The following is a 24,978-nucleotide window of genomic DNA, read 5'->3' as shown; positions in this document are numbered from 1 at the left end:
CAATGCAAGTATTGAAGCAAAAGCCAGGAAGAGACTATAGAGGCCAGGTCATAAAAGGAAAGACTGAGATTTCTCCTCTTTTCAAATCCATTCCTGGCTTTGTTTTCCTTTGTTGCCCTATTCCAACTTTCTGTTTTCTGTCTTAGGCTGTTACTAGAGACAGATCACCCCTAACAACAAACAGTAGTTAGCAGATTGCTTTTCCAGGGTAAAATGTAATTTATTGTAAATGTAATAATTTACAAAAATGTTAGGAGTTGTGCAAGCTATAAGATGAAGGAAAGTTTTTTTAAATGACAGTGCTCATTTAAGTGAATAGAAATGTTGTTAAAGGACATGAAGTAACCAGAACATGGGAGGAAAACCACCAACATAAGAGTTAAAGTTGTTTTGTACGTATGACTGGGCTAAAATCCCTTCAAGCAAATGTTTAGGACTAATCAAAAAACTACCATAAATCTGTAAATGCAGTTATTGCTGCACAACAGGATCATACTAGATACTGAAAGTAAAGATTGATGTTGTTTTGCCACTCATAGATATGTCATATTGCACCATTTTCCTCAATGTTTCTTTGAATTGGTTCTCCATTGACTTTTAGGTCTTTTTCTGAAAATCTGATTTCTGTAGAAAATATTGTTTGAATTTACTTTTATACTGCGGACTGTTTGTTAATTTATTTTTATATGTTTTGTACAGAGCAGTGGCTCATGACACCACTGTATCAATAAACAATAGTAAAAATCACACATTTTGGGGCATTTAAATGTGAGAGGAGCTCCTATGTTACAGCTAGGAATGCTTCAGGTATGGAACTCCTTACTCCCCTTTAAGTAAAACAATAAATGCTTACTCTGCAAATATAAAAAGATGAAAATTTATTTTAACAAAAAAAACCTTCTTTTTTTAGTAATACCTAAAAATGAAAAGAGGTCACTAATAGTCAGATGAAGAATACACAAGATTTTTATTATTATTCACAGTTAATATCTATCTACCAAATGATGCATTGGAGGATTAAATACAGAAGCTGTTCTTAATTATTTAAACACTGTTTGATTTTTATATATACACACACATTAATCATCTGCAAAGGATGCAGGATATACACAAATCCCCAAATACACAATCATATGGTCCCAGTGCGTTCCTATCCCCATTCACTTAGGCCTGAAGGAAGCAGACTATGATGGGCCAAGAAACAGAAAGTAAGGGACAGAAAGAGCATCTACAGTTGTTCAGCAGGGATTTAGATAACTTAACAGAGTCAACCCTGTATGTTGTAATTACTGTATCTTATGTCTATCAGATTTTTAGTAATATTTTGTATTTCTAAGCACAGGCACTGAGTCTGTCCACAGCCCCTCTCAGAGGGTTCATATTTAACACATGTATATAGCTGCATGGAGGCCAAATATCAACCTCAGCCCTTGCTCGTACATTGGCACTTGTTGTACATGGAGTTCTGCCCCAAGGGTGAACAATGTGGACTTTGATAGCTTGTTAGTTGCATGTGTGGCCTTGCACAGGACAGAATTCCCTTTTTCTTCCCTCTTACCGACTGCAAGCTGAAATAACAGCCTGTGTTATCTAAATTATAAGATCAATAAATGAAGGAGGAAATATTAAATGAAACATATATATGCTATATAGATGTAGTGCAGCCTTCCCTTTATCAGAGGTCTATCAAGAACGTTTTAGGAGATAGACTTTTCCCTGCAAAGCACAGGAGCACAAAGAGTACATACATGAACTGGGTTGGAGAAAATGGAATACAATTGCCTCTTGTAGGTTAGGTGTATAGTTTAAAAGTGTAATCCCAGTAAAAATCCCCTCTAACCAAAAGGCTGGGGACTTGCTTTTTATGTTCCTTGAAAACACACCAGGAGCCCACAATTTGCATAGAGAGAAAATGATTGGATTTTGTACATTTTATTTTACAGGTGCGTGTTGTACTGACTGCATTGCAAACACACATGCATGGTAAACGGGAAAATGTGGAAGGGAATGGAAAAGGGGAGGAACAGCAGCAATAAAGGGAATTTAAAAAAGTTTCCTGTTAAATTTTAGGTAAGTTTTGGCATTCTAAATCAAATACCCAGAATTTTATATCCCCTCCCAGTGAACCTGCAACATCCCATCTGCCCACCCCCACCCCAACCAAAATAGTTCCAAGCAGAGCCAAATGGTCATTCCCCTTGCAAGAAGCAACTGCATACAGCACAGACAGACTACCTAGAAAGCCTACATGTCACATACATTTTCTAAGCAGTGTCTGCCTCTTTACATAATCTTAGTTTTTCCCCTGGTCATATTTGCCACATCTCTACCAGTCAGTTTAAGAGAAATCCGAAACCCAATTTCTGCTTTATTTATATCCCCGCATCTTGAATGTTATAATATAATATATCTTAGAATTTCATTAATTTTACACTGGTTCCTTGAATATGTATGTCAGTAGTCTGTCCATGCTCTTCTATTTGGTCATCCATGTGCCCATTCACCCCAAAGTCAATCTGTATGCTCCTATTGGCGTCCTAGTCAATCCCTCCTAGGTAAGTCTGCCTGTGCTCCTTCTTGGCTTCTGGTCCGGTGAAGGCTCTAGTTACAGATTGCGGTTGACAGGTGTCACATAGTTGCGTGGAAACATGCCGGTCTGCCCATGACATGTCCCTTTCCACCAGTTGGGATCTGAGTTGTCTACCACCTGAATGAAGTCTCCTCGTCGAAATCCAAGTTCCCCATCTTCCTGGGGGTCAAAGTCAAACAGTGCCTGCACATAGGTAGGTTGCTGTTAAGGGAAACATTGAAAGGTTAGGCATATGTATATTTTTAACAATGTACTCCAAACAATATGAAGCAAGTTTGCTGCTCATCAACTATTGCAGATAAAATATTTACCAGAAAAGGTAAGAGACTAAATTACGACATAATCTATGATCCAACTGGGAACTTTATAAACACCTTAAATACCTTGGCAGAACAGATACAGATACACCTCAAATCTGCTGAACAGTCTCTCTCCTAGATTCCCCCCTCTATATACCTGTGGTAAACTTGTGGCTCTGTCTCCCCCGTGTACCTGTGGCACCTGCTCGATGTCACGTAAGAAGATCTGCTGGTTGCGAGACACAGACGTGGACCGATGGTAGTCCACCAGCTCATTCAGAGAGTTAAACTTTACCACCCACAAGAAGTATTTTCCTGCACCATCTCGCAGGACCTTGAAATGCTGTACATCATTGCCAAACCTGCAACAGAAGTGATAATGTTATAGTAAAATCTACTGAGATTATATCCCTAAAAAACTAAATAAGCTGCAAATGATGGTTATCCAGGAACACAACTTTTAAAAACTACTCACTTTACTGAAAGTGAGAAGTCTCCTGGAGCACTTTCACTCTCTCGGATCAAAAAGGCACCATCATGTCTCTGTTTTGAAAGCATCTCCTCTGCTTTGGCACGTGGGATTTTGCCGAAAAACCACCTGCAGGAAATGGAAAGAAAATAAGAATTATGCACAAGAGGAACATTGAAAGCAGCTGAAGTGCGAAAGTTACACAATTTGCATAACTACCATTGACTTTAATGAGTGTTGTGCAAATGATGTAGCGCTGCGAGCTACACTGTTTATGTAAATCCCTGCAGCAAACAGTGTAGCTTTTACTAACTAGTGCAACTCCCATTATAATCAATAGGAGGTATGCAAATTGCATAACAGCCACACTTGAGGTGCTTTTTGAAGGGGATGGGAAGCAATTTTTAAAAGATGGGTATGCCGCTTAAAGAGACTCTGTACTCACAATCTGCGTACCTTGGTATAGCCGCTTTTAATCCAAGATTTGTCCTGCAGTCTGTTTGGCAGGTGATGCACTTATTGTGCTAAAAAACAACTTTTAAACTGGCAGCCCCGTGCCCTATCTGTTCCCTAACTTTGCACCACCGCTCCGTCCCTCCTCCCCACCCTCTTCATCATTAGGAATGCCACTGGAACATTTTCTCCATGCTGAACATTGCACAGCTGCTTAACAATCCAGCCTATGTGTCGGCCTCTCAAAGCTGACGAATAGAAGGCAATCTGCCTGGAGCATTCCTACTGATGAGGAGGGTGGGGAGGAAGGACAGAGAGGTTGTGCAGGCCTAATGCATACACAATCCAGGCCACTCCCGTAGGGCACGGGCTGCCAGTTTAAAAGTTGTTTTTTTAGCACAATAACTGCATCACCTGCCAAACGGACTGCAGGACAGATCTTGGATTAAAAGAAGCTATCTGAAGGTACAAGTGGTTTGGGGGGGATCCGATTGTGGGCACAGAGTCGCTTTAATCACTGCATATGCTGAAGACAAGGAAAATAACATCAATTCTTGTTAGACAAGAAATTTTATTTTTTCGAAGATTTACATGCTGATCTAAACATAATAATGAAAGGTAGGGTACAAATATCTAGTTGGGCCATGATGAGTTGTTTGGGCATGTCTGCAAATTATGGTTGACCTGATAATGTGCCCTTTCATATTATGTATAAGTTGGCATCCTTTCAAAATGCAATGCCGATGTATATTTTTTTGTCTTTAACTGTCTGCATGTAGTCAACTAGTGACTATGGTTGGGCACATATATCCATCTACCTTGTGGTTCTCAGAAGTGTGGTCTACCATGCAAATGCGGACATCCCATTTTGGCACACTGCCAACATTTTATGAAACGAAAGGGCAAATTGTGATTGAAAAAACAAGCCCTGAGAATGAATACATGCACATACACCAAGTGCTTGCACCTACACAGTCTATTAGATACATCAAACATTCTATGCCCATCTGAAGACAACCATATACTCACGGATGTGGTTTCATTTCTATGTAATTTTTAGGAATAAATCCATCCTTGCCATTGAGTTCGGCTTTGTACCAGTTTTGGTCACATTCTTCATTCAAGACCTGCAATGAAATCAATGGTCAGCAGCTGCTTTATGTTGTAATACAATTGTTAAAGACAACTTTGTTACAGTGTTTTAAGATTTGCACCATTTATGGGTTTCTGTACTAGTATCGTCTGTAGCTTCCATGTACACAAGCAGGATCATTTGTTACAGAGAGATGGAGACCGCAGCAAGAACATCTGGATCAACACAGTAGGGTTACTGTAGGTTAAATTTGATGGACTTGATTCCTGCAGGGCATACAGCAGGTGATAAGTACTTGAATACTTGAGTTTTTTTGAATGAGTTATCCATGCTTTTAACCCCTTCATGGTCAAAGGTCACAATGAAGCAGTGTTCCACTACTCCCCTTCTAAGATATATAATGCTTTCATTTTTTTTTACCTACAGTGCTGCCAGTCATTATGCCAGGCTCCATGGACACTAATGTGTGCAGGGCTGTTCAAATTAAAGCAGCCCCGCACACTAAAACTCCTTCAGAGTCAGGAACGTATATACATGTTACTACTGCATGGGGCATCTGCACTAGGAACATATACATGTATTGTGGATGTGAAGTGGTTAAAACATAGCCAGTTTCTTCCAGAAACAGAACCACTCTTGTCCCTAGTTTGGGTGTGGGGTTTGCAGCTCAGTTCCACTAAAGTGAATTTAGCTGAATTGTAATATCACACATGATGTGGGGACAGGGGTGGTGCTGTTTTTGCGAAAAAGTAGCTATGTCTTTATCTAATTCTGGATAACCCCTTTACATAGAAGTAATATACAAATCTATACTACTTTTATGACACATGATTTAAAAACATTTTCTTCCCCAGAGTACTCCATTAAGTAATGTGAATGCCTGAGGGCCAAGAGAAATGGTCTAAGTCAGTTATTCTAAGAGGGGTTAAAGGAACTATTGCAATTTTCTACTTTTTTTGTCTTTATTGAGTTATTATAAGCAGGTGTAAATATTCTATTTCTTTAGGCATTGCAAAACTTAAAGGGAACCTGTCAGCCGGGAGACATGGGCCTAAGGGCCCTATTCTGCGAGCCGAGCAACGATGTAAACGAGCCCCGATCAGCGTGCTAGATCAGCGCTCGTTTACTGGGCCTATTCCATGGCCCTGATGATCGTGAAACAAGGGCTGCAAGGACATTGTTACTGATGTCCTTGCAGCCCTTGTTTCATAGATTACGTGTCCGGGCACAGGTCTTCTTCTCCCGGCCCAGCATCGGCTTCGGAGCGGCCAGTGATTGGCTGAGCGGTCTGTCAGTTCAGACAGCCCCGCTCCGAAGCCGATGCTGCCGCGTGGGACTGGGAGAAGACGACCTGCGCCCGGACAGGTAATGTATGGTTCTGCTGAAATCGTTGGTCGCCGCGGCGCACCTCTATTCAACCGTAGCGATGCGCTGGTGGCAAACGATGATTTTAGGTCTGAACCTAAATGAACGATCAGCCGATGACACGATCATCGGCTGATCGTTCTCTCTATTCCACCGAGCGAAAATCGGGCCGATTATCGCTCCTGTGGAATAGGGCCCTAACCCACCCTACCCCTTAATAGAACGCTGGATACAGCTCAGTGATTTCCCAAGGACATTGGACTCATCTCCGCTCATTATCATAATGAGCATGAAGACGAGCTGATGCGACTTTCTCAGCGGTGGGACTGGCATCACCGGGGAGGATAAGATAAGTATCCGGCAATCTTTTAAGGGGTAGGGAGGGTTTGGCCCCGGTCTCCCAACTGAAAGGTTCCCTTTAACAATTTTGATAAAAGAGAAATGCTGGTCATTAGGCATAGTAATACATTCTGCAAAGGGTAAAAATAGTTGTTGACAGCTCAATTGTGACTTCTAAGTAACTGTAAAATAGATGGTAACACATAAGCATATGATAAATCTGAAAACAGATGGTTATGTTATTTATGGTCTGGGACAGGAACAAAAAAACCCTTAAGTGTCAGATTAGAGTCAGAAGATGACGGAAATCATAACATCTAAGGGACAGATGAAAATCCTTTTAGGAAAGTAGACATAACACAAGGGCCTCCTCAACATCCAGACTCTGGGGATCTGGGCGTGAATATTTTGGATTATGAATATAAATGATGAAATATGATGTAAAAAGACATGATGAAGTCCAATATGGTACATGTCCAGCAGAGATCAAAAAAATGTCAGCAGCAGCCAACCATTTCCGCATCAGTGGCCATTTAGTTTTTTTTAACCATGTAACATGGATGGATCTAACACAGACAGTCATTGTAAGTAAAGCAGCACAGAAAGGGTTAAAGAGCATGACACAGGAAATGTGCCCTTATGGTCAGGTGTAAGGACAAAAGCTATGTCCTTATTTTGGCCACAATTAACAGTCATTGCACCACCCCTGTCAGTGGGAGAGGTACCATAAAAGGGACCCTGAAACCAGATTGTATTGTGGACTACAACTGGTGCATGGGAGGAGCTGATAATACCATGTGCAAAACCATGGTGTGGCACAAAAAAAAAACACCCAAGAACTTGGTCCAAATGGCACTGTAAAACTGCTTAAGAACTCTGATTCTGATGTGCCAGCTACACAGGGACATTCCTTTAGTTCCAAGAGGAGACAGTGAGAGGTTAGCTGAGGGAAACATCAGAAGCAACGTGAGAAAATATTACTTTACTGAAAGAGTAGTAGATGCTTGGAACAAACTTCCAGCAGATGTGGTTGGTAAATCTACAACAACAGAATGTAAACCTGCCTGGGATAAACATATATCTATCCTAAGATAATAAAAAGTGAAATACTAAAAAGGGCAGACAAGATGGACCAAATAGTCTTTTTCTGCTGACAATCTTCTATGTTTCAGAAGGAAGTAAATTCTTAATATTTCGTAGCCAAGAAGAAGTGGGCCCAAGTACTTCTGGAACTCAAGGTGTTAATACTGTACCAGGGCAACACTTCCTTGGTAAGCTCCCCTACAGTGGTACAAAGGGAAGATCCCAGAAAAAATGCAGGGTGTGATAAAATGGGCATAAGACACCACTTATTAGAGTGACGACTGTTAGGGTATGTTCACACTGAGTAAAACATGCAGAATTCCACAGAACCACTCTCAGTGGTTTAAGGGACTTACTGGGCACAAAAAATGATTGTGGGAAAATGACAATTTTCACTTTTTTGCAAACTGCAGCTCATTCGATAAAAAAAAAAAAAAAAAATTAGACACCTGTGGGATTAAAATTATCACTACACCTAATTTTCCATTTTGCTATCTATATTTTAAAATAAATTGTGAAATCAGGTAGCATCCACTCTGGCCACTATTCCGAAAACTAAGGTAAATCTTTCTGTTCTGTATAGATCATTTCCCAGTGGTTGCCCTTCTTATCAACATAGACATAAGAATAGCCTGGTGTCTGAGGATCACAGTTCGTCGTGACTAGGGTTGTGGAGTCGGAGCTAGTTTTGGCTGAAATCGAAAAAAAATTACGACTCCAGCTATAAAAAAAAAAAAAAATCTTTAAAAAATTTTGAATTGAGTTTTGATATGAAGTTTTACTCATCAATATATTTTATAAGTACAAAAAGAGAAAGGAGCTGCTGCACTTCACACCTATGGCTGACACTAATAGGACACTAATAACATTTTAACAGGACCCTTATAGATAATGGTGGTCGGGGAAAAGTTGCCGGTCACTATTTGGAAGTTTGTTTCTGAGCTGGAAGAGTCCATTGTGTGGGGGGAGATCTGTGCTGTTCTCTTCCTGGATGCTGGATGACTGTATATAAGAAACAGTGTAATATGAAGATATCCTGTGTAATATAAAGGAGGAAAAGACATAAGTAGTGCAGCAGTAACCTCTGTCCTTAATGTGGTGTTTTCTCTTGGGGAGAAGATTGTGTGTTGTTCTTCAGTGTTCATGGCTGCAGCTGTGTCTGTGTGCTATGGCTGCAGCAGGCTGTGTGTGTTTGCTGTGGCTGCAGCAGGCTTTGTGCGTGTGCTATGGCTGCAGCAAGCTGTGTATGCTATGGCTGGAGCAGGCTGTGTGTGTGTATGCTATGGCTGAAGCAGGCTGTGTGTGTGTATGCTATGGCTGAAGCAGGCTGTGTGTGTATGCTATGGCTGCAGCAGGCTGTGTGTGTGTATGCTATGGCTGCAGCAGGCTGTGTGTGTGTTATGGCTGCAGTAGGCTGTGTGTGAGAGAGAGGTAGAAATTAAAAGGGTATTTTGTGCAACAGTGAAAAATCCATAGGAGACAGGAGGTGGTTGGTTCATAATAAAGAAGTCTTATTTACCCGTCCCCGTACCACCACAGTGCAACGGCGCTCCCAATACTGTGATGTCATGGCCCCACGCAGAAATGGCCACTAAAAAAAAAAAAAAAAAAAGCGCCAAACGTTGTCGCTTTTACACTATATTCGACATGTCTGAACCTCCGCCGCCCCCCCCCCCCCTTTTCTTTCTTTTCTCTTTTTGTTTTTTTCTCTTTTTCTTTCCTCTCTTTTCCATCATGCTCTCTCTTTCTTGTTTTTTTTTTGTTCTAGTGGTCTCTTTGAGACCTTGGGGTTTTTTGGAGCCTCTTATCTTAAAATAAAATTGGGAGGTTGGGGGCTGGTTCGATGACAACTACCGTGTCACATTATATGTTTTCCATTTACTACACATTGATTGGCAATTTTTTTTTTTGTTGTTGTATATTTTCCTTTTACACTGTGTTTAATGTGATATGTTGATGTGTTGGCGTGTTGTCACCTCATCCTCTAGTCTTTGAAAATAAAGAATTAAAAAAAAAAAAAAAAAAAAGCAAAAGGTGCAGCTTTTGTCTTAGATGCTACAGTCCCATATTTTTAGCCATAATGCACCATATGTTAATATACTGAAGGTTGAACATATGGCTGTATATGTGGGGCATAAGTTCCTTTTGATAATATCTTTTCTGTCACATTCTCCTTTTTTCTATAGCGTGGCTCCTTCCAGGCACCATGCTTGTTTTCTTTCAATAATTTCTTCAGCTTTTTTCTTTTATTTTACACACCTTTCACATACCGTTACTGTGTGTTTTGTATGGACCCTGACGATCCTGTATATAGTTTAAAATTTTTCACTATGTTGAGTCGCTGTGATTTGATAGATTCAGATTTTAATGTAGAGAAGTGTTGAAGCTATCCCATATTAAAAAAGCTCATCTAAACTGGTAAATGGGTTGAATGATGTCAGAAAAACTAAAAGATCAACTCCCCCCAATGTCATACCTAAAGATGAATTACTTCATAGCAAGTTCAGATTCTTTTAGCATTTGTTTAGTTTTGCCTGGAAAAAAAACAGTGCCCAAAGTGTCCCAACGGCACAGAACAGTCCTGTTTGACATCCTCACATCTCCAACCTCTGGGTCTAGGAGGATACAGCAGCTGCCCCAAAGCAGGATGGCCACTGCTTGTGTGATCTGGAAACTGACATATCCGTGCTGTCAGCTTCCCTTTGCTATCAGCCACACATCTCCTGTTTAAACAAGGAGATTTGCGGCCAACAGCAATACATTTTAAAGCCCGCTCAAAAGAAGTAATCAGCCAAGGATCGGGCTCCTCAGCTGATCACTGTTACTTTTACACAAGTTGATTATCGTCTGAAGGAGCGTTTGTTGCAACGCTCCTGGACGACAATTAGCCCTTTAAATCACTTGATAATCTGAGTCAGGTTGTGCCCATAGACAACAGTAATGCAGTTTCTAAGGAGAAGGGGGGGGGGGACATAAAAAAAGCAGTTATCTGTTTACTAATCTCATTACAAAATGAAAGGCCAGCTTGTTGACCGTCTCCAACAACAATCGGCAGAATTGTGAATGTATCTCTGGGGTCTTAATTCAGAACTTGCGCAAAATAAGCTGCAGCACATTAGCAATTTTTCTTTTTCTGTGAGCCTTATTTTTTAAGACTATACAATAACTATACAAATACAATACTATATGTCAAACATGTGCTTACTGCCCATAGCAACCAATCAGAATGCTTTTACAAAGCAGGTAAAGAAATGAAAGCTGATCTGTTTGGTTGTTATAGGTAACAAGCCAGATCAAGCCTGAATCTAAAATGCTTTTTAATGGTGCGTTCACACCTACAGGATCTGCAGCTGATTTTCTGCAGCAGATTTCATTTAAATAACTGAACACAGCATCAAATCTGCTGCAGATCCTGTAGGTGTGAACGCACCCTAAAGGGCTACTCTGGTGAAAATCTTTTCTTTTGAAATCAACCTGATAAGATTTGTAATTTACTTCAATTAAAAATCTCAAGTTGTCCAGTACTAATCAGCTGCTGTATGTCCTGCATTAAGTCTGACGCAGTGCTCTCTGCTGACATTTCTGTCTGAGGCAGGAACTGTTCAGAGCAGCAGCAAATCCCAAAGAAAACCTCTTCTGCTCTGGACAGTTTCTGTCTCGGACAGAGGTGGCAGCAGAGAGCACTGTGTCAGACTGAAAAGAATACAGCACTTTCTGCAGGACATACAACAGCTGATAAGTATGGGAAGACTTAAGAGTTTTAAACAGAAGTAATTACAAATCTATATAACTTTCTGAAACCAGTTGATGTGAAAGAAAAACAGGCAAAAACAAAACAATATAGAAACAGTAAAAAAAAAAAAAAAAAGAATAGAATAGTGAACAGAATAAATACAGATATGTTATAGCAGTATACAACGCAGGTTTCCACCCAGTGGCTCTATATATAGAGGGTGTGCCATTTCACAGTGTCAGTAAGAACCTAAAGACATAAGCAGCACTTTGCTTCTGGTCAACATGCTGTGCTTAGCACTGGGCCCGAATACACACGCATGTTTCTGGGTTCAGGCTGCTGCTGTACAAAAAACAAACCATAAGGATGCCTTCTGTTATATGAGGCTGGGAGGATGTGATCTGGGGATCATCTAATATCAGGAATAATAAGTAACAACCTATAAAAGAGCTGAGTAACTAAAAGGTAAAGTTATGCAATCCTCACACCCTAAATATAGTTCTGAAAATGGCTACAACCATAATGTGGACTATCACATGTACTATAAATGTGATTTATTAATCTAGTGATTCAGCAGAACAAAGGTCCTGGTTCTGTGCCTGATGATCATACTGTACCTAGTGTTGAACGGAGAGGCCAAACCGATCACATTTGGCAACATTCTCCAAACCCCATGGATTTCCCATGGCTGCAGAGGTTAGATACAGCCCTAGGGAGTCCTGAAAAACAAGGATACAGCTAACATTGCTGATTCAAAACAGCTTGGTCTCTCAGCTCAAACTATTGCTAAAGGTGGCCATACACTTTCAATAACTGTTGGCCAAACAATCATTAGGCTGACAGTTACCTCTGCTGTCCTCCCCATATACACAAACGTTCAGTGTAGCCTCTGACTCCTACATCTACCAACATCATCTGTCAGTGGAGTTCTGGGAGACCCCCATACATTTATACTGACAGCCGAACCTGCCGCAAGTGAGAAAAAAAGTGTATGAGGACCTTAGCAGTAAAGAGGGACAGAACTGGTGGCACATTTTCTGTTTTTTAAGCCACATCACGAATTATGCCAAAAAGTTCCATCTACTCTAAATGGTATTAGAAAAACAGCAGCACAAAAAAAGAGCCATACACTGCTACAGACACAGAATAATATAAAATATCTCTTTTATTCTAAAGTGATAAAACATACAACTTCTGACTCTCAGAATACAGTTAACCCCTAGACAACCCACAACGTATGGGTACAGCATAAGCGCCTCTGACCAGACGACCCATGCTGTGCCCGTACGCCATTATTTGCAACAGAGTTATGAAGCAAGCTGAGCAGCCGGGCCCTCACCATTTATGCAGTGATTACGCTACAGCCCATCATTAACCCCACTTAAACTCTGTAGCGTTCAAGTTTAAATGAAAAGAGCAGCTCCTGTCACTTACCGATGGGGACCCCCAACTACGGGGTTCCCTATAGGAGGAATACTTGGTACGACTGGCATTCTCAAAGAGCATGCCTCAGGCTCTATGAGAATAGCGCAGATAATACTAAAATGCAATCCAATCATTGCATTCAAGTCACCCAGGGGGACTTAAAAAAAAAAAAAGTTTTAAAAAATATGCCAAAGCCCCTCTTCCAATTAAAGCTTAAATTATCTCCCTTTCTGATCATACAAATAAAATATGTAAAAATAAATAGACATATAATATATAGTGAGCGTAATTGTCCAATCTATTTAACCGAGGCCACAGGTAATGAATTAGTCAGATGCGATTCGCAGCAGACTCTCATTAACCTCTTAAAGGCCGCGATCTACAGTGATCGCGGTGCTTAAGGTACTCAGTGACAGATCAAGCATTTGTCACTGCTGCAGGGGTCCCAATAGCATGTGCCGACAGGCCGGGTAAGCTCCTTACCTCCGTCCTCTCGGATCGTCGATCTACGTGTAGAGTCTGCTCTCAGGCAGGCTCTATACATAGATCACCAAAAACACTGATTTATGCTATGCTATGGCATAGCATAGATCAGTATATGCAATCTGATGATTGCCTATATTACAGTGTTAAAGCGACGCCGTACCCACAATCTGACCCCCCCCCAAACCACTTGTACCATCGGATAGCTGCTTTTAATCCAAGATCTGTCCTGGGGTCCGTTCGGCAGGGCATGCAGTTATTGTCCTAAAAACAACTTTTAATCCTACAGCGCTGTGTCTAACGGCCGGGGCTTACATTTGTATATGCATTAGGCTGGCACACCCTCTCCGTCCTTCCTCCCCACCCTCCTCATTATTAGGAATGATCCAGGAACATTTACTGCTGTTTGAGCTTTGCACAGGTGTATTACCGATCCAGCCCATGTTCATTATACACACAGGTGGGGAATAGGAAGCAATCTGCCTGGAGCATTCCTAATGATGAGGAGGGGGGGGGGGGGGAAGGACAGAGAGTGTGTGCCAGCCTAATGCATATACAAATTTAAGCCCCGGCCGTTAGACACGGCGCTGTAGGATTTAAAGTTGTTTTTATGACAATAACTGCATCCCCTGCCGAACGGACCCCAGGACAGATCTTGGATTAAAAGCAGCTATCTGAAGGTACATGTGGTTTGGGGGGGGTCAGATTGTGGGTACAGAGTCGCTTTAAAAGTGTAATAAAGAAGTATTACAAACCCTTATAAACCCCCTCCCAATAAAAGTTTAAAATACCCCCTTGCCCAATATAAAAATATAAATAAACATATTACATACCGTAGCGTGCGGAATTGTCCTATCTATTAAAATATAACATGATTGTTCCTGCACGGTGAACGGCGTAAACAGACAAAAAAAAAACGCACCAGGATTGCTGATTTTATTCATTTATATATCACAAAAAAATTCATTAAGAGCCATCAAAATTTTTCTGCTACACCAATATGATATTAGTAAAAACTAGAGATCATGGCGCAAAAAAAATGACACCCCAACCAGCCCTGTAGGTAGAAAAAAAAGCGCTATGGCTCTTAAAAGGTGGGGAGCAACATTGCATTAATTTGACCGGGACTTTTGTGCATCAAAGTGCTCTGTTTTGAAGGGGTTAAATTTAACAATATTGTTCCTGTGCAGTGAATGATGTAAAGGAAAAAAAGGAAAAAATGTCAGAATTGTTGTATATAGAATTTTTTTTTTTTTTTATAAAAGTGATCATAACATCCAGTCTACACAAATATGATACTAATAAAAACTAGAGATCATGGCACAAAAAAATTACGTCCCAAACAGCCCCGTAGGTGAAAAAGTAAAAGAGTCACAATAGTAAAATTTTAATCATAACTATTTGAAAAAAAAAAAAAAGTTTTACTGCTAAAAAAATTGACTGGAAACACTTGAAAAGCTACTTAAAAATGCATACAGTTAATTTAACAAAACTATGTAGGTGTATATAAATCTTTTAACACTACAGGTATGATCTAAAGCAGTACTCAAGTACCCCCTCAACAGGTCATGATTTTAGGATATCCAAAACAAAGAGAGCATGATGCACTAACAATCGTATAATTATACAATTATACGGCTGTTACGGCCGATAACCGCTCCGTGTAGTAGAAGGCAACGATCAGCCGACATGACTAATGTTAAAAGACAAATGGCTGTTATAGCAGCGACCTGCTGCCATCACTTGCCGCTATGCTCTATGGGCTGCTCGACGATCTAGCGATCACCTGGACAGCCCACCCGCACCTCCCCTGTACTTACCTGCTTACCGCCGCCGCATGTAATTGCGGCAGCAGCAAGCGGGGAACGAGGAGTAAACTGGCACTGACAGCCATTTGTAAAAGTGGCTTAATCTATTAAGGACGGAGCCAGTTTTCGTTTTTTCCTCCTTGTGTTTAAAAGTCCATAGCACTTGCATTTTTTCACCTAGAAACCCACATGAGCCCTTATTTTTTGTAACACGAAATGTACTTTGCAATGGCAGACTTATTTTTTGCATAAAATATGCTGCGAAACCAGAAAAAAATTATATGCGTGGTGAAATTGAAAAAAAAAATGTATTTTTTTGTTTTTACGACGTTTGTCCTATGAAAAACTGACATGTTATACATGTTCCTCAAGTCGGTACGATTATAATGTTTCAGGATTTGATGCGGCCAAAAATGCTCACCTTTAGCACTTTGGCGGGTCTTTGCACTTACGCCGTTTAACGTGCGAGATCAGGAATATGATAAATTAATAGTTCGCGCGATTACACACGAGGCGATACCAAACATGTTTGTTTATTTATTTATTTTTATTTATTAAGTGGGAAAAGGGGGGTGATTCAGACTTTTATTAGGGGAGGGTTTTATTTTTATTAATGAAAACACTTTTTTTTTAACTTATACATTATTAGAAGTCCCTCTGGGGGACTTCTAATACAACTACACTGATCTCCCATAGAGATCAGTGTAACTGTATTATGCATGTGCTCTATTGCTTTGGTCTGCTTCAGACTACTGCAATAGAATACCGAGGCGGGATCAGCGCCATTCCGAGGCTGAGGCCCGGCAAGACCAAAGGATTTCCCCTCCGCGAAATAACACATGTTTAACAGCTGCATCTAACAGTGTTAATTAGCGGGAGCAGCGACTGGCCGCTCCCGTTAATAGCCGCCGTCGCATGCTGCAGATAGCAGTTGGGATCGCAGCAGTTCAGAGCGGGGTTTCCTCTGACATCAGCACTCACCTCTCTGACCTCTGAATAGGGTCTTTCAGCCACTCCCTGTGGTGTAATCCTTTATTCTCTGCTCTCTCCTGACTAATACCTCTCCTTCCTCCTCCCCTCTCCATAGCACAGACAGGATCCGACTGATGTAAAACAGTCGAGATTTCCTGATTCTGAGCAGTGGATGACAGAAAGGAGAGGAGGGGGGACCTGGGAAAAGGCTTTTTAAATGCAGATAATGGCATATTTGCCTAATAAACCCAATTACAAAGTTTCTTAAAAACGCCTGGACTATTGATTTCTGCCAAAAAAAAAAAAAAAAAAAAAAAATTAACAACAGTGACCAAGTCTTCTGGGGGTACTTGAGGACTGGAGATGAAAAACACTGGTCTTAAGAGCAGAGCTTGACCATTCCTTATGTGGATAAATGGTCCTGTGTTCCTCTCTCTAGCATGCAGTATCAGACAAGTGTAAGTGGTGCCCTGCATGCCGCACTTCTGCCAGACATTTTACATTTGTGCACTTTATACTAATTGAAATGTTTTTATATTTTTTCACTTAGCAAAATACTAAGGTAGCTTAACTGTGAACCTGTAAAGCAAAAATAAAAGCTGGGTACTATGGGCATTACTAACATGTTGGCTGCAGTTTTATTTTTTCTCTGATATGAAGAGCGGCAATGAAATCTTCCTCTGCCATGAAGGATTAAATGATTTTCCCTGGTTATTAAAAAGAAGGCGGCTCGGCATGATAGATTTACGCAGACATGAGATAATAAGATGAGATAACACAAATGAGATTATTTAAAATAGGCCAGAGAGCCAAGTGCTCTTAATCTGTAATGGCTAAAAGATAATGGACAAGAGCAGAGAGCAGGAAACAGCAGAGATCAATACATAAATATAGAATAGGAAAGCAAAGGAGTAGACAGCAGCATTGTGGGAAAATGATGTCAAAATGTGCAGCAAAGACTTAATATAACCTGAATTTTCTGGCTGCAGTTGACAACCGCATGCTCTAGCTCTAGCTGCCAGTGCAAAGCAGGGGAGAACGCCCTTTGTTTGCTGAACTCACACAAGGACTATGTCGGAGTCAGTGGACTATGTCGATGTAGTGATTTTTTTTTAAATATTCAATGAAGGATGTTTTAAATTTATAAAAACAAACTTTATTAGCGTACTATTTTTACTCATTTTGCACGTTTAGTAAAGGAAGTCATCTAATAGATGGGGTTCATTACTAAAATAGCTAACACTAACCTCCACATTATAGACCCAGTACCATCAGTCCAGAGCATCAGAAAACACAATAGGGAACCAGCACTGGACACCAAATAGCAGCATTCCAGGTTTGGGATCAGTAGCAGTTTAGTATCATTAGCTTGGGAAGGGCCAAAATAAATGACCCTTGCAACACCATCCCTCCTTCCCAATCCATCTATGCTATTACCATTTAACTCCCTATAGTCTGTGAGGTGGGCACCCAACCCATGAAGTGTAAAACCTGCAGGTTTTGTGTGTGTTTTGCAATGTTTTTTGCTACCTACTGAAGCCAAGTGGTAGTAAATTTGCTGCAAATCAGCATAACAGCATAAACGGTGTAAAATCCACAGCAGATACAGAATGTGTACACTTACCTTTAGACAGAGGTACCCATAAAATGCAAATGTATACACCAAAGGGTTTTTTTCTATTCAAAGCAAACCTTCTGATAATGTATGTTATGTAATGAATGTGTTGTAACCAAAAAGGACAGCTCTGTGGTACAGCATGACCACTGACAGAAAACTTCTGAAAGTTTGACACAATCACAATTCTTTAACTGTTCTGAATGCTTGTGAATGTCATACACCCATTATATTATATATCTATATACACACACACACATATATAACAAAAATACAAAAGTATCTCGTTTTTTGTTATATTACACCTCAAATAAAATAGAGAGAAAAGTAAATCAACAAATCTCATCTACATCAGAATGGTAAAGATAAAAACTACACAAAAGAAGGAGCCCCTGAACAGCTATGTAGACATAGCAAAAAAGTTATAGGACGTCGGATTATTATTATTTAAAGGGGAAGTCTCACGCTAGGGAAAAAATACAGACAAGCAGGGGGATGGGGGAAAATAATAAACAATGTTAACTTGTTAACGTTACCGATGTCCTTGCAGCCCTTGTTTAAACTTTATACATTACCTATCCAGGCTGCAGGGCTCCTCTTGAGGTCTTCTTCTCCCCGGGTCCCGCGCGCTCCAGCTTCGGAGCGGCATGTCTCAGCTGACAGGCTGCTCAGCCAATCACTGGCCGCGGCGGTCCCGTCCAGTGATTGGCTGAGCGGACTGTCAGCTCAGACAGGCTGCTCTGAAGCTGGAGCGTGCAGGACCCGGGGAGAAGAAGACCGCAAGAGGAGCCCTGCAGCCGGGACAGGTAATGTAAATCGTCAGCCGCGCACAGCTACTACACGACAATTATAGGTTCAAACTTATATCAACGATCAGCCGGTGATCGTTGTCATTGGCTGGTCTTTGTACTTATTACACGGAGCGATAATCGGCAGAATCGGGGCAAATCGCCCAAATATCGCTCAGTGGAATAGGCCACTTACCTGTCCTCATGCCCTGTAGTGCCACTTCGGGGTCCTGCTCCTAGCTGCCAGTGATCTGCAGCTCTCCAAGCCGGCAATCACTCAGCCAGGCCGTGACATTGCAGCTGGAGGAGCGGACTATGTGACATACCCAGTTTCCTGCTGCAGATGACATCCGGCGGCGTTCAGCAGGACCCTGGAGCAGGGCAATGTAGGCACAAAGAGGGGTGAGTTTACTAGTTTATTATTTTCTCATCTCTGAAGCAATTTTGTTTGTAAAATGTTTTTATTTTTTAAACGTAGTAAAACAAAAACTATAGCGTGTGAGGGGGGAAAAATAATTATACTTGTCCGCTCCAGGAAGGGTTAAAAAATAAAAAAAAGTATACATCTTGCTGGGTCCACTACTAAACATGCAGTGCTGTAAAATGTCAGTATAAGCAACAAGGAATTATTATAACTAGGAGATGAACACAAATGAGAAATGACAGACAGGAAGTTGCAGTGGATGTGGTTTACGTTAATTCTGTAGAATCCTTTTAAACATACCACAGAAGATGCCGATATCATGCACAGCAAATGAAACCACATGTTTAGCAGGCATTGTGCCTCAGCAGTGCCACTCACCTTCAATATGTCTCCCCGTTTGAAGCTTAGTTCATCATCTGCTGTCGCTTTAAAGTCGTATTTTGCTATGGCTTCCATAGTTGCCGCAGCGTCCCTGCCCTGCAGGGACCTTCAGACCAGGGCTGGACCCCTCAGCTGCCCACACCACTTCAATGCCACCTGGCACAAACGTCTTGTCACCCACCTCTGGCTATATTGCTGCAGAAAACGTGCTTGCGGCCTACAAGAAACAGAGGTTGCTATATTGAAGTTCTCTTGAAGAGACCATAATGGGTAATCATAGTACATCATTTATGACACCAAAGAATACCACAGAATTTACGTTCAAATATACGTAAAGGGGTACTCCAGAGAAATAAAAAATATTGAAGCAACTGGTGTCAAAGCTACATAGATTTGTAAATTACTTCTATTAAAAAAAATCTCACAGTACAGTACTTACCAGCTGCTGTGTGCCCCGTAGGGAGTGGTGTTTACTTTCCAGCACTGTGTCCTCTGCTGTCACCTCCACGTCCATGTTAGGAACTGTCAAAAGCAGGAAGTTTTCTATGGGGTTTTCCTATTACTCTTGACAGGTCCTGACAGACATAGGTGGCTGCAGAGAGGTCTTGCAGGGCATACAGCAGCTGATAGGTACTGGAAGACTTGAGTCTAAAAAATTTTAGTGCAGATTTCACATTGTGGACTTTATTCTGCAGATTTTACCTGTTTACCTCCCTGTTTTCCACCCACATTCCGCCGCTCCGCTTCCTGGGTATTGAGAAGGGACTTGAGACATGACATGGGAGGCCCGCTCATTTTGGCACTGCCACTAAATGGCTGAGCGGACCACGTCTCATCTCAATACCAGGTAGCAGCCGCACGCCAGGGTCGGGATGCAGGCAGCAGCGCGGGAGCCAGAGAAGTGGATGCTAGCTTTAATCACCCACCCCTTCCCCAAACATTGATCCCAGACAGACTACCCCTTTAAATGTGCAGCGTGAAATTCGCAGAGGATTAAAGGAGAAAGTATTGTATTGCCCCCCCAAAAGTTATACAAATCACCAATAAACACTTTTTACGGGAAATGCTTATAAAGTGCTTTTTTCCCTGCACGTACTACTGCATCAAGGCTTCACTTCCTGGATAAAATGGTGATGTCAAGAACCGACTCCCAGAGCTGTACAGGCTGTGAAGAGGATGATGGCAGAGGGATGCTCAGTGTTCCTCCAGTGCCCTGTGTCCCTCAGCATCACTCTGCCATCATCCTCTCCAGCAGCCACAGCCGCACAGCTCTGGGAGTCGGGTCGTGACATCACCATTTTATCCAGGAAGTAAGGCCTTGACTCAGTAGTAATAAGTGTATATTGGTGATTAGTATAACTTTTGGGGGGCAATACAATAGTTTAATAACAAATTTCGTGGGACTTCTCCTTTAAGTATGTTTGAACATGCAACATTCTTCCAGTCACAACAAGATGTAGCTCATTGGGTCAATAAGACTTGTCAGACGTTAGCAGTTTCCATTATACAAAAAAAACCGCAAGGCATGACTAAGCATTGGTGAATGCAGTCTTGCTTGGTCCTTGACTTCAAATCTCCCATGTGGCCTACTTGATGGTCTCTTAAATATAGCAACAGATAATGATTTTTTCAGCAACTGATTATTGTAGAATATGACAGAGAAAATATCAGTTGCCATAATAAGGAAAAGGTCTCAAACATACAGAAGTTTCATGCACTTGGCTTAAGACTGTGTCAAAATCGTCATTACATGGAAATTACCCTTCATGTGGATGTATCTGTGGATGCTTAAAATTACTACATCAATAATGACTCTTTAATGTTAGTGCCAACAGCAACTGCATGTGTTGTCCACCGAGCTCCTGGCATCTATCCAGCATTCATGAATCAAATACAAACTTAAGACAGATATGCACATGGATACCCTGTGCCCTTAGTACTTGGTAAGTGTTACAGGCAATACTGGAATCATTGCCCCCAAAGCAGTCACACTGTTAGAAAGGCACATCCAGCTACTTACTCTGTATTCCTATAATTTATGTTGAGTCAAAAGTCTCAGGACACCCTTTAAATTTCAGGGTGAAACAAAGGAGAAAATTACATATCTGAATATCTCATTTGGTCCAAAAGTTCAAAACGATTGGATCATGCACCTTTAGCTCTGTGCTCAGCACCATGGACAGCTATGCTATGCTGAACATACAGCTGAAGGCTGGTGGCTTTTAAGATGGCGGCCATGTTCCAGCCTAAATGATAGGCCCCCTCACTTGCTGGGTAGTCAGATATGTCATTTTCACTTTAGTTTCTGAAATAAAAGGGTGTCCTAAGGCTGGGTTTACATATATAAGTTTGCATCAGTTGCGTTTTTTGTCTAAAAACTGACCACAACTGATGTCACAACTGATGCCAAAAATGCATCAGTTGTCATCAGTTTTTCTATCCTTCTTTTCATTAAAAACCATCAGTTTCCATCAGTTGTCACAAGTTGCTCTCATCGGTTGACATTTTTTTCCCCAGTATGTTTTCCTGTCATTTTCAATGGGATTTGTGGTGGAGCTCACAGAGGGCTATATACTACAAGGGGAGAGCGCACAGGGGGGCTATATGGGAGGGGGAGAGCGCACATGGGGGGCTATATACTACTAGGGTAGAGCGCACAGGGAAGCTAAATACTACTGGGGGGCAACAGGGGGGCTATATATTACTGGGGGAGAGCGCACAGGGAAGCTTAATACTACTGGGGGGGGCAACAGGGGGGCTATATACTACTGGAAGAGCAACGAGGGGGGGGGGCTATATACTACTGGGGGAGCAACGGGGGGCTATAGGGGAGGGGGAGAGCACACAGGGGGAGATATATGTTTATTTTTTTTACATTGTGCTGCTACATGCCGGATGCCTCCTGCATGCGTCCTGCCCGGCGAGGCATCCGGCGCTCCATTCACTTTAGTGGATGCGCCACCGCACAGCCTTGCGGGCCGCACAGGAGAATGCTGCATGCTGCGTTCTCCCGTGGGGTCGGTCCGGCGTCACTATTTACACGCCGCATATATTGAACGATCCCATTGAAAACAATGGGATCAGTTCAATAATGCGTTTCCCTCCGGCGCATGAGAAAAGCCGCAGCCGCACCGCCGGACAAATGTAAACCCAGCCTTAGACTTTTGACAAACCCTGTAGAACAAATTTTTTAGAGAAACTTAAGATTGGGAAAAATATTGACACAGCCCAGTGTTCTGGCCAATTGCACTGCACTTCATGCTCCACATAACAGCTACTTAGACCCTGTGTATATTCATCTGCAGGAATATGTTATTAGCAGCTGTGAGGAGGGTAGGAAGAACGTTATGTATAGTGTTTGAGACACAATGTGGAGAGGCATGACCCAGAGCAGTCATAGGAAAAATCATGTCAGGAACACACCTCACAAATCTCTATGGTCCACCACTACTAGAATGACCTAGCTGGGGGCGTGGCTTAGCCATGGAGCTGTGAGGAAGCAGCGTGTAGAGCTCCGGGTCCAGCAGTGCAGTTTTTGCCGTTTTCCCCCTCCTGTCTGACCGCCGCACACATGCCTAACAAGAAGGACAAGAGCGTGGACCCCACCAGTCACCCGGTGACCCGCTCTACAAGCTCCGTTACGCGGATTGACCGCTTTTTACAGCTCACCCGGCCCGACGCTGCAGAAGCCGAGAGATCCATCATGGCGCCGCCGCTCTCCCAGCCAGCCGTGCGGGAGTCCTGCTCCGCCTCGGCCTCCAGCACCATGCCACAAGCCGGTCAGTTTGTCCCGCAGGGCCCCAGGGACCTCGATGCCCGGCCGCCTCTCTCCCAGTCTCCTCCGTCACGAGGCTCCGACCCACAGGCGGTGGACCGCCAGCAAGGTACTCTCGCCCACTCAGAATTTCAGCTCCTGAGAGAGCTCATACAGGCGCTCCCGACCCGCTCTGACTTAGACTCTGTGGTCCAGCGCATAGAGCAGGCCCAGCAGCACGCCATTGCCTCAGTCCGCGCTGAGGTGGAACAATTGGCGCAACGCACCTCCTCCACTGAGGACGCTGTGGCGGCCATGTCTGACCGGATGACCTCCCTAGATCGTGATATGGCGCGCTCCCGGGCGCACACCCAGCAGCTCTCCCTACTCTTGGATGACCAAGAGAATAGAGGGAGACGGAATAACATTCGCCTGAAAGGCCTCCCAGAACGGGCCCAGGAGGACGAGCTGGCCCAGCGGGTAACCGAAATTTTTAATATGGTTGCTGCGCGCCCCCTGGACTCCACTTTCATCATAGACCGAGTCCACAGAGTAGCCAGGCCCCAGCTGGGAGACGGGTCCATTCCTAGAGATGTGCTGTGTCGCCTACATTACTACTCCGATAAGGAGCGCATCATACAAGCTGTGCGGCACGCTGGAACGGTTCAATACGAGGGGGCTCAGATTAGGCTCTTTCCGGACGTCTCCCCCCGTACCCTGTATATGAGGCGCCTGCTTCAACCCGTGCTGACGGCCATTAGAGAGTCCGGGGCCACCTACCGCTGGGGTCACCCCATACAAGTGTTAGTCCGACGGGGCTCGGCCTCCTTCACCCTGCGCCGCCACGCGGACCTCCCACAGCTGTTTGAATTCCTGGCCATTCCACCGGTGTCGGTCCCTGACTGGCTGGCAATTGACAGACCGGAGCCTGTCCATCAGCCTCCCCGGCGCCGCCGGCTTTCTTCTTCAAGAGGTGCCCCGCCATCCCCGGGTCCCTTTGGGTCGGACACCATGGACCTGTCGCAGAGACTGCCACAGGAGGCTTGAACGCTGTCATGGATCTCACTTCACTCCCGCCTGCACACTCTTGGTGTGACGTGGAATAGTGACGCTCTCTAACTCATCTTACCCCCCCAGGCTTACACCACCTACGTGCCCTCATTTGAGATGCCTAGCCCTCCCATGTCACGCCACCTACGGCCGTCACATCGTTTGGTTGACCATTTTTTCTCCCCTTTTTTTTTTCTTTTCTCTTTGTTTTTTTTGGTTGCCCCCTGGTCATCTTTCACCTATTTTCTGGCCTTAGACCTCTGGTGGGGGTCCATCATTGTTTTCCTCGTTTATATTGTCTATATATGTTTCATTCTGTACATTTATTGGTCTGGAGGGAGGGGGAACTAAGTTGTGCCCTGGTCCCGCGCGGTCGGGGCCTCCACCCCGAATATTACGGGGGGCGGTTCCCGGACGTGGCGGTTCCGGAGATTGTTCTACTGTGCTGCTGGCCCGGAGCCGGCTCTTATGGTTTTCTACATCCCCATTCTGTCCTTTTCTACCTTTTTTTTTCTGTGGGTCTTTCTCGGGCCTTCCTTTGTGATTTGCACTTTGGTGCCCTTTCTTCTCAGGCGTTAGCCGTCCGCCTCCTTGGACTGGTCCGCCTTTTGCTTTTCTTTTTCTTCGCCCTTCTCTGCCTCTTCTGGTCCCCTCTTCCTCCCCTCCCTCGTTTCTGTCCCCTTGTTTCCTTCCCTCCCCTTTTTCCCCTTGTCCACCCCAGTTGTCCCTATCTGTCTACACTCCCTCTTGTGTTTGTTGGTTGTCTCCCCCATGTCGCGGCGGTCCCAGACAGTGCTGAGGGTCGGCTCCCTCAATGTGAAGGGGCTACACGACTGTGGGAAACGCTCAATAAT

At 43.0% G+C, this 24,978-nt stretch overlaps 1 protein-coding gene across 2 annotated transcripts in view; it reads right to left on the bottom strand.

Moving 5' to 3' along the window:
- Window positions 1-950: 950 nt before the first annotated feature.
- GRB2 (growth factor receptor bound protein 2) overlaps window positions 951-24,978 on the bottom strand; it is a 49,930-nt gene continuing 25,902 nt past the window's right edge. The window contains exons 2-6 of one of the 2 annotated variants that reach the window (XM_069952089.1): window positions 19,318-19,537; window positions 4,841-4,938; window positions 3,365-3,487; window positions 3,047-3,251; window positions 951-2,791 (exon numbers count right to left, since the gene is read on the bottom strand). In XM_069952089.1, coding sequence (XP_069808190.1) covers window positions 2,606-2,791; window positions 3,047-3,251; window positions 3,365-3,487; window positions 4,841-4,938; window positions 19,318-19,395 — 690 coding nt within the window. In that variant the 5' untranslated portion in view covers window positions 19,396-19,537 and the 3' untranslated portion in view covers window positions 951-2,605. The remainder of the gene's footprint in view (window positions 2,792-3,046; window positions 3,252-3,364; window positions 3,488-4,840; window positions 4,939-19,317; window positions 19,538-24,978) is intronic. The other variant, XM_069952090.1, reaches the window with a different exon arrangement.

This window comes from Dendropsophus ebraccatus, chromosome 14, assembly GCF_027789765.1.
Source record: "Dendropsophus ebraccatus isolate aDenEbr1 chromosome 14, aDenEbr1.pat, whole genome shotgun sequence".
NCBI lineage: Eukaryota > Metazoa > Chordata > Amphibia > Anura > Hylidae > Dendropsophus > Dendropsophus ebraccatus.
Note: the sequence above shows the minus strand (reverse complement) of the source record. Positions and strands in the feature narration are given on the sequence as shown.